Raw genomic sequence first — 10,472 nt, 5'->3', positions numbered from 1 at the left:
AAGTTTCGATCCAAACCCGTCTAATAGCCACGGATCTGGAGCGGGTCCGGATCAAAATCCGGTCCATTTACAGGTCTACTTTCATCCCTACTTTTCTAGAAAAAAACAAAACTTCAAGGACCTATTTGGTAACGTTGGGTCCTCGCATAGCTGTAAGCAGTGTTCATCTTGTCGAATCTTTCAAAGTTGGTTGCATAGGACATTTGCGCTACAAGCTGTGTTTTCCACTAAAAGAACTTGAATATGTACAATTTGTGAAGCCCACATTTCATTGGGCCCAAGAGATGGCTTATAACAGTAAACAGTCCATAGTAATTGACCCACCGCCAGAACCCATATACCCCTAAAACCCTAATCGCTTCCACTCTTTTATTCTCATTGCAACAGCGCCGTTCACTCTTCTCGCGATCTCAAGCAACTGCGCCACTCTCAAGCTCTCGTAGGCAATCATGGGTCAGCTCAATACCTCTTTCTCACCCTAATTTCACAAAAGGGGTTCAATTCATTTACTTTGTTTTGTGTTCTTCTTTGTATTGAGTTTAGCTTCTGTGAATTACAGGAAAGGTTCATGGTTCTTTGGCTCGTGCTGGTAAGGTGAGAGGCCAAACCCCAAAGGTGGCCAAGCAGGACAAGAAGAAGAAGCCCCGTGGACGCGCCCACAAGCGCATGCAATACAATCGCCGTTTCGTCACCGCTGGTACTACCATCTTATTCTGATTTCCCTTCTACAACTTTAGGATTATCATAATCTTACTGAGCTAGGTTTACTTGGGTTTTAATAGTTTTGAAAAACCCATGTGGTAGTTTAGGGATTAGTGGTCTTTAGGAATTTACAATTTGTAAGAGACCCTTGTTTGGATTTTGTTTTGATTCCTTGTATCTTGTGTTAATGTTGCAGTGGTTGGCTTTGGCAAGAAGAGAGGACCCAACTCATCTGAGAAGTAGAGAAGCTTTGAAAGGATGAAGAACTCTTAGTAGTTTAATATTGAATTTTTATGTCATTTTCACAAGACCCTTAATGCTGCTGGTTGTTAGTTAATAGAGATTCAAGTATTGGGCAATGTTGGATTTTTGTGTTCTGAATCTGATTTACTTGGAAGTAATGTGATTTTGTTTCTGGATTTATTGTGTTCTAAATTTCTTGTTGATTCTGCATTGTTTGCTTGTTTTGAATGATTGAGGGTTTAAAATCAGTGCTTCCTCTTGATATCAGAGTGGTAAGAGATGGAATAGTGCATATGAATGAGTTTGGATCATAAAGGTAATGAATTTAGCAATGCTGCTAGAACATATGTAAGAGAACCGGAAAACTACCTGTGTGAAAACAGCTGGATGAGGAGGGTCTGAGAGGAGGTTGTGTTCTCTAGCCTAAACAATGGTTTTCTTGCGTCTCTTTCAGTTCTTACCATCATGCTTTGGATGCATTAGCAGTGTTTTTGCTCAGAATCAAAGACAACTGGCTGCTTGGGGAGATGTTATACAGTTGCTAACTTAGACAATAAGTCAATGATCATGATAGAATGGTTTGATGCATAAGCAAAATCTGTAATTTGTATTATTTAGTATCAACATGGTAGAACGACAAGCATCCAACATGTAACATATGAGTTATACAAGACGGCTAAAATATGGTGCTTAAGCAGTCCAAACATTGTGTTCGCGAATTGGGCTACGCATCCAGTAACTATATATGAATTTTACAAGCAACCAAAAGTGATGCACTTGATCTTGTACTACATGTTTATTTGTGATGATGCTTAAGGGCATCAAAGCGAGCAGCAAGTGTATCGTAATCAGGCAATTTGGGATGAACGCGATGAAGTGAGTCCTGCCTAACAGTTCCCGATGGTACTGGTGGTGGAGGACGCTCGGGCCCTTGATAATTCCCACTAGGAGGTGCTTCCATTTCAATCTCTTCATCGGTGTCTGATTCATCAAACTTGATACCTGAATTTTCTGATGGTGCAGCATTGTAGCTGTATCGTCTATAGACAAAATTCTTCCCCTCTCCTCCATGGTTAACGTCATTGTTTGAAGAATATGACCTGTCCAAACTCTCCGCCCAGTGTGTTTTTCCCTCAGCTTCATATTGATGATCCATGTCATAAGAGTCAAGAGCTGGACTATCTGGTCCTTGTTGGCCGGTGGAATTGCTCGAAAGGGTTTTAAATTCATTAGCAGATGCCCGATTGGAGTCTTTGTTGGCCAGAAATGCAGCCACTTGTGCAGCCGCCATTGCATCACTGGCAGATTTTGCAGCTGCTGCGGCAGCTGATGCCGAGTCTGCAAATTGCAAATGTCCCCTTTCTCCACCACCACTTGTTCTGTGAAAAGAGCCAGAAGAAACACTGATACATTAAATAAATATTCATAATTTGTCGAATTCATATTACAATCAGATTTATTTAATATTCATAGTTTGTCGCAACGGGCCAACTTACCTGGTTTCTCTTTCTCCACCACCGCTTGTTCTGCGAAAGGAACTGGAAAAGAGTAGGATGGAGCACATTAATACACACGTTATGGTTGAGTATAAATTTTAATGAGATGAGCACAATACTACAACAACCAAGTTACCTAGTTTCCCTTTCTCCACCATCACTCATTCTGCGCGTAGAACTGTAAGACATAGAATTATAAATCAATGGATTAAAGGGTAGAGTTAAATTATTACAAACAGAGAAGTATCATCGAAAATCTACCTGGTTTCCCTCTGTCCACCACCACTTGTTCTGCGCAACGAACTGGAAGAAAGCCTGATATAATAAATAAATAATCATCATACTGTTTTGCTTATATTACTTATGTGTTGAGTACAAATTACAAACAAGCAAGTTACCTGGTTTCTGACTTGTTAGACTCAAAAGATTGGGTTGTCACAGGCAAGCTGGTAGCACTAACAAAAGTACGCGGTCCATCCTGAGAAATAACAGAAGACTTAAAACGGGAAATTCCTCGAATCTAGTACGTGCTGTGTGTGAGAGAGACAGAGAGAGATGAACATACTAGAGTCTCTTCTGGAGGTTTGAGAAGTTCTTGTTCAGATTCTGTTGTATCCCAATCAACCTGGTATTCCTTCGCTATTTCCTTCATGATTTTCAGCTTTACTTCACCCGTAGGGGTTCTAACAGACAGCTTGTCAATGAGCTACAAGAATACATAAGCAGACAGCAATCATCCAACAGGCGACTAACCAATGAATAGAAATATGATTACATCTACAACTCAAAAATTAAAAAAGTATGGCTGCTCTAATAAATGGTATGACAGGATGACCATGCTTACAATGCGATTCACACCACATCCAGGTCGCAAATCAGTAGCTGCAGCTACGAAATCTCTTCCATATTTCTTCTCAAAGATATTCCTTAGTGCCACCAGTTCCGGAATCTCAGAGCACCTTGGTGTTGCAAAGATTAAGCTAGCAATCCCTTCTTTGAGATCAGCCGGGCACTCCCTGTTCAAATCCGAGCAGCATCACATAAATATAACTCCTTTAACAGCCAGAAAAATGCACTAAAGATATTACATTGTTATAACCTTACCTTTGCTTAGCGATGATTTGAAGTCTAGACACGATTAACTCACAGAACAGCTCAATGAACTCATTGGCAGCCAAAACATTCTGTTCTCTAATCACATGTTCAACCTACAAAGTACATAAAAATGTTAACCATGATTACATTATCACAAACCTTAGGGCTTAGCCATATGTTTCATCTCAAAACTCAGAACCCATAACAAATTTAAGCATAAGCATCATTCTGAGTACTATAATAAACAAGAGACTTCAGTAAAATGATTTCTGAAAAACCAAATCTTTAGACCACTAATCTAGGTACTCATATTTACTTAGGAACTAGGTTAATGCAGCTTAGCTTCTGGTATTCATTTTCTACATGAACATCTCGGGATTCTCACAACAGAGAGAAATCGAACATCCATTAGAATTAGGAAATTGTTCTAATCACTTGGTTAGGGACTTGGGGGATCCAAGGCAAATCTTTTCAGGCAATTCTCAATTAACCAGAAGCAAAAAAGCATGAGACTTTGAACTTAGATTTTGGAGATATGAAAATGATAAGTACCCGGATACGAGCAGTGGCGTCTTCACCTTTCTGAAGCAGAGAAGCAATGTCACGCCTCATCTGCTTCACCACCACCTGCCTCTTGTTCCTCAGCAGCTTTATTCTCGCCACCGCCATCTTCGCCGCTGTTTTGCTGTTTCACCATTCCCATTAGAAAAACACAAATAGTTCAATAAAGCTTCAAACTTTACCAATTTTAAAGCAAACCCAGAAAAATTAAAGATAAACCCAGAAAGGGGGATTGCAGAGAGACAAGAATGAACCATTTAGCTCAATAAAGTTTCAAACTTTAACAACTTTAAAGCAACCCCAGAAAAACAGAAGAGAAACCCAGAAAGGGGAATTTACAGAGAGTGAAATGAGTACCATTTGGAGGAGTTGAAGCCCCATCGGAAAAGAGAGAGGCCGAGCTTCATGAGCTTCTTGGTTTGGGTTGAGGCTGCGGTGGCGACGGTCATGGTCTAGAGACAGAGGCTGAAGCTGAGTGAGAGTGTTGGGGTTTTGTTTGGGGAGTTTAGGGGAGGAGTCCTAACGGTCGCCTGAGATGGAAAGGCAATAAAAGCGAGACTTGAAGCGTCGTGATCGGATGAGGGCCTACCACTACTAGGATGACCACCGACCTGATATAGCCGTTAAGATTTGACACGTGTGGGGAGAGTGGTGGATTGTGTGAGAAGTATCCAATGCAAAACGCACTGTTGCAACTTCTAGAGTGACACGTATGGGACTATGGTCATTGGAAATTTTTTTTTTTTTTTTTTTTTTTTTTTTTTTTTTTTTTTTTTTAAAGGGTTTGGAACCCAGCCGAGCTGGGAGGCTCAGCCCCACGCCCGGTTCAAATTAATAAAGGAAGAAAGCAACGGGGGGGACATAACAACCTGTACCCCGAGCTCATTACACAGGAGATCAAGCATCTGAAAAGGAAAGTACAAGTTGGAACTCCTGAAAGGAGCCCATGAAAGCACTGGCTAAAGAACCAATTAAGATCACAGGAAAAGAGAAACTGAGATCCAGCTGTCCTGAATTAAAGAAACCAAACTAACGCACTGAACCAGTTAGCGAAACCGGTAGTCCGTCTGGGCTGAATAGTCATGACCAAAAGCGCTAATCAGGAAAGGCGGAATTGAATCCCACCAAGTTGGACTGTCATTCGTGGCTCCAAAATTAGCCAGCTTGTCGGCCACGCGGTTCCCTTCTCTATAGATATGGGAGATGTGCACTTGCAATTGGTGAATCGAAGCAACACAGTTTTTCCATCTAGTACGAAGACGCCAAGGCACCCTGGATGGATTGTTAAAATAGTGCATAACCAACATTGAATCGGTCTCTAACCATAGAGGAAACCAATTACGATCACTTGCCACTTTAACAACCGCCATTACTGCTAATAACTCAGTGTCAATGGCCCATGGCACAATTGCTTTACATGAGAAGGCGCCTAAGAAAGCTGCATCACTGTTTCGAAAAATGCCTCCAAAGCCAGCATGATTGGGATCACGAAAAGAGCCGTCTGAATTTGCTTTGAACCAATTCTCTGGCGGGGGAGTCCATGTGACTGGAATATAACGAGGTGCCATGGGGCGGAGGGGGGAGATGCCCAATAGGCCGAAAATGGGGGTTACAGAGGATGCCAGGGAGGATGAGGCAAAAATTAGCCCTGCAGATTCCCTTAGTGATAGGGTGAAAAACTGCTTAAATCTTGATAGACAAAAAGCTCCCCCATCAAACTTTCTTTTGTTCCTTTCTTGCCAGATGCACCAAAGGAGGTTGCAGACCGCTATGTACCACAATAACTTGGAGGAATAATCGAGTAGGGATATCAAATTATCAAGGAAAAAATCATGGAGCGACGCACCTGGGGGGAACCGCAATCTGAAGAGATGGTGGAGCCAGTGCCATAATGAACTGGCGATCTCACAAGTCTGAAAGAGATGCATATGTGATTCAGAATTTGTCCCACAAAAGAGGCATCTAGAACACAGACTTGTGCCCCGTTTCTGAAGAAAATCATCGGTTTGAATTTTTCCATGCAAGACTTTCCAAGTGGTGACACTCTTTCTAGGTTGTATTGCAGCATGCCAAATGTGCTTGCACCATGAAGGGCCAGGCATAGAAGGATCCAAGGCGTTGTAAGCATCACTGGATGTCAATGACCCTGACGCCGTTTCAGACCAAATAACCTGATCAGGGGAGGGCTCCTCTGGGAGCTCAATTGAGCGGATGGACTGGGCAAGAGCAGGCAAGGTGCGACAGAAGCTTGATGGTAAGTTCCACCGGCCATTCGCAATGAAGCAAGACACTTTGTCATTCAATAACTTTTGGACCTCTTGAACATAGTTGAGGGAAGTAGCAAGGGTTTCCCCCAACCAATTGTCACGCCAGAATCTAATGGATTTTCCATTACCAACAAGCCACTGAGCCCCTTCCAGCAACCTTGGCCAGAGCTTCTTGAGACCTAGCCAAACCGAAGATTTTTTATAAGAGGAGTATGGATGCAGACCAATTTTTACAAACCGATCATGCAAAAAGTTGGCAGAGGTGGACGCTCGAGAGGCAACGTCCCAACACCTTTTGAGAAGCAAGGCCCTGTTCAAAGTGAAAATATTTTTTAGTCCTAATCCCCCCTGCTCTTTTGGGGTACAGACTGTGTTCCAGGCGATAAGGGCGGAGCCATCCTTGAGAGGGTCCCCGTTCCAAAAGAAGTTCCTGATCCATCTTTGAACTTTCTTTAGCAGGGCCTTGGGCCATTCGTAAACTTGAAAGCTGTATATCAAAATGCCATGAATCACTGAGGAAATGAGCTGTACTCTACCTGCTTGTGATAATTGCCTGCCTTTCCAAGAGCTTAGCTTACAGCGCACTTTGTCCGCAATTGAAACAAGGTGCTCAGGTTTCGGATGGCCAGTGAAAATTGGGACTCCAAGATATGTGAAGGGAAGTTTGTCCACATGAATCCCCAAAATCCGGCTAGTGCTATGTTGCCTCAACAAAGCATGCTTCCCAAGGAACAGATGAGACTTCGTTTTATTTATAACCTGGCCAGAATTCAAAGCATACTCATCCATAAAAGAAAGCAGGTTCCGCAGATGAGAAGGTTTACCTTGCACGAACACCATAATATCATCTGCAAAGAGCACATGGGAAGGCGGGGAGATGCCTAACGGCGCTGCAATACTTTTAATCTTATTTGTGGAGATAAGAGAGGAAAGTCCTCGGCTTAGCACCTCCTCAGCAAGGCAGAAGAGCAAAGGCGATAAAGGATCACCTTGTCTGACTCCTCTGGAGCATGTGAAGTAGCCATGAGCCTGCCCATTGACATTAACAGATAGATAAGCTGATTTCAGGATGGCATGGATATAACTCACGAAATTCGCATTGAATCCGAAAGCAGTTAAGACACGTAGCAGGAAGTTCCAATCCAGGGTGTCAAAAGCTTTGCGGACATCAAACTTAATAGCCATATTTCCATATTTGCATTTATGATCCAGCAAGTTAATACATTCAGAGGTAAGGACAATGGGGTCAATGATGGAGCGCCCCTTGATAAATGCGCTCTGGTTGGGGGAGATGATCCGCGAAGCTATGGGACCAAGTCTATCTGCAACAATCCTTGTGATGATTTTAAAAACAAAATTAGCAAGAGCAATAGGGCGGAAGTCAGAGATGCTCTCTGAGTTGTCTACCTTTGGGATGAGGATAAGGGTATTCGAATTAAAATGAGGGAGAATGAAGCCATTGTGGAAGAAACTTTGAGTTGCCCTAACAACATCATTTGCGACAACTGGCCAACAAAAAGTGAAGAAATCCCCACCGAAGCCATCTGGGCCGGGAGCGCTCTTGCCATCCATGCACTTGACAGCTGAAAAGACTTCCTCAGGAGATGGCATAGCAAGAAGGGAGGCGTTTTGATAGTATGATGTTTAGGATTGTTTGAAGAGCAGAAGGCGAGGACTTTCTCCAAAAAAAGCCCAAGGACTTTGATCAAGAGACTATAATAAAAACGCTTAATTTTCAAAGTTGATTTACTTTAAACACGTCAAACTAAATGAACTGATGCTTGGATCTTGTTGTTTAGGCTTCAATTTTGTTACTATCGGAGTGCACGTTTTTGTGGCCTTCTGACCTGATGGAATCATACGCATCATTAGATATCTTAATTCTCGAAATTCTTAAAATAGATAGGAAAAAAACTCGATGCATTTTCTTTCTTATATTATTTCCTTAAATCTATCTATACTAGGCGTCGTTTTGAGATACATATTGGAAAGAAACTCCATAGACTTTTTTTGTTGCATTTGTTCCCGAAAATTTTCTACACTAGTGCCGCCCAGTCATATTCTCAGGTAAGTCATGAATCTCGTATCAAAGCTATAATGAGTGAGGGAGGAGAATTGTAAGTGTGAAATTTTGGCACATTGACAGCTTTTCCTTTTATGTGAGGATGGGAGAAGAATTGGTACAAGTAGCGACCATTGTTTCTCCTTCAAGCTGTTATGCACTCAAGTGATCAACTGATTGTAACAATTATCTTCATATATAACTCATGTTTCTTCAATCTGCTTCTTGGCTTGAATTTCAAATTATACAAAGATTACACAATTAAACTAGTGGACACTACTAGACATAGCATTAGGTATAAGTGATCATCTGTGCAACTTCAGCGCCTGAAAGCGTGCAAAAATTTCATCATCACTAAGAAGCGTCTCTTCCTCATCAACAGCTAATTCTTCATGATCATCGATGTTTCGAGTCTTGGACACAGTATCAACACAATGAGGTGCTTGAGATGATGCCCGATTGGCAAGAATTGCAGCAGCTTGTGCAGCAGCCATTGCCTCACTAGCAAATATCACAGCTGCTTCCGCGGCTGATGGTGCGTCTTGATAATGCATATTTCCCCTTTCTCCACCACTTGTTTTCTCGAACTTGTTCAACTGAACAGATTGCAGAGGTAATGTAACACCACTAACAAAAGTTTTTGGTCCTTCCTGTGGATCAAATAAGGTAAACGTTAATCTTAAGATGCAAAATGTCTTGAAGTAATGCTTCTGTGTGTGTGTGTGTTTGGGGGGGGAGAGAGAGATGGAGGAACGCACTATAAGTTCTTCTGTAGGCTTGAAAAGCTCCTTTTCATATTTTGTTGCATCCCACTCAACCCGATACTGATTGGCTATTTCCTTCATGAGTTTCAACTTCACTTCACCACTGGGGGTTTTGATAGAGAGATTCTCAATCACCTATAAGAAACACATAAGCAATCAACAATCATTCGGACACTAAAATAGAACTGAAACAGAACAAAACAGAAAAAAGTGACTGATAGAAGTAGTTAGTAGTGTTACAGGAAGACAATGCTTAATTACCTTTCCATTCACTCCACACTCGGGTTTTAGATCACTAGCTGCAGATACAAAATCTCTTCCATATTTCTTCTCAAAAAATTTCCTGACTGTCATTAGTTCCGGAATCTCGCAGCACCTTGGGGCTGCAAAGATCAAACTAGCAATCCCTTCTTTCAAATCAGGCGGACATTGCCTGTAAGAAATGTCAGTAGAGTTGGATAAGATATATACATATTCTATTTATTTTTAACATCTGTAAAATGCTACAAACATACAGCATCATTGTTGTTACCTTTGCTTTTCGATGATTAAAAGTCTTTCCACGACCAATTGGCAGAAGAGCCTAATGAGTTCATAGGCAGCCAAAGAATTCTGGTCTCTTGTCAAATGTTCAATCTACACAACCATAAAACTATTTCTTTAACCAAATGAACAAAGATAGCAGAGTCACATGTTCCATAAGTCCTATATGAAGAAGGAATACAAGCCTTGAGTAACACGATATTTCGGGTAAACAAAATAGCAAATAATTTAAACGATACTGTAAACCAAAAGCAAAAATTATGAGTATGACGAGTACCAAGATACGAGCAGTGACTTCTTGACCTTTCTGAAGGAGTGAAGCGATGTCATGCCTCATCTGCTTCACCTCTGTCATTCTCTCGTTCAACACAACCTTTATTCTAGCCAGTACCATATTTAATGCAACTTTACTGTTTCACACCATTCATTCTCAGTTAGTATCACAAAAAAGTAAATCAACAATTGCCTCCTCTGTTTATTCAGAAGGGTAATGGCAGAGTTCTAAACGAACCATTTGCAAGAGTCGAATCCGGAAAGCAAACGAGAGAGGCCACGCTTCATCTTGTTCTTCGGAGTTTTCAGACGAAGTGTGAGTTGGGTTTGGTTGGAGTAGTCTTCGGTTGGCTTTTGGTTTTAATTTGATATGTCTGAATTTTATATGCCATTCTAGGTCGATATAAGGAAAGTAATCGTTAAGTGATTTTTTCTCAGAGAAAACTTCCGATTCTTTTGTGAACAT

At 41.5% G+C, this 10,472-nt stretch overlaps 2 protein-coding genes across 2 annotated transcripts; one reads left to right on the top strand and one right to left on the bottom strand.

Moving 5' to 3' along the window:
• Window positions 1-302: 302 nt before the first annotated feature.
• LOC133727164 (small ribosomal subunit protein eS30z/eS30y/eS30x) lies at window positions 303-1,123 on the top strand. Its single transcript, XM_062154787.1, has 3 exons — window positions 303-453; window positions 560-697; window positions 899-1,123. The coding sequence occupies exons 1-3, from the start codon at window positions 450-452 to the stop codon at window positions 943-945; spliced, it is 189 nt and encodes a 62-aa protein (XP_062010771.1). The 5' UTR covers window positions 303-449; the 3' UTR covers window positions 946-1,123.
• Window positions 1,124-1,524: 401 nt separating this feature from the next.
• On the bottom strand, window positions 1,525-4,650 carry LOC133727163 (uncharacterized). The gene is made up of 10 exons (XM_062154786.1): window positions 4,455-4,650; window positions 4,089-4,221; window positions 3,546-3,649; window positions 3,286-3,457; window positions 3,007-3,147; window positions 2,840-2,919; window positions 2,703-2,756; window positions 2,578-2,619; window positions 2,442-2,483; window positions 1,525-2,324 (listed from the first exon to the last, which is right to left on the bottom strand). Exons 1-10 carry the CDS (start codon window positions 4,544-4,546, stop codon window positions 1,742-1,744), a joined length of 1,443 nt encoding a protein of 480 aa, XP_062010770.1. The 5' UTR covers window positions 4,547-4,650; the 3' UTR covers window positions 1,525-1,741.
• Window positions 4,651-10,472: the final 5,822 nt, after the last annotated feature.

This window comes from Rosa rugosa, chromosome 1 (assembly GCF_958449725.1).
Source record: "Rosa rugosa chromosome 1, drRosRugo1.1, whole genome shotgun sequence".
Classification (NCBI taxonomy): Eukaryota; Viridiplantae; Streptophyta; class Magnoliopsida; order Rosales; family Rosaceae; genus Rosa; species Rosa rugosa.
This window is presented reverse-complemented; position numbering and strand designations above follow the sequence as displayed.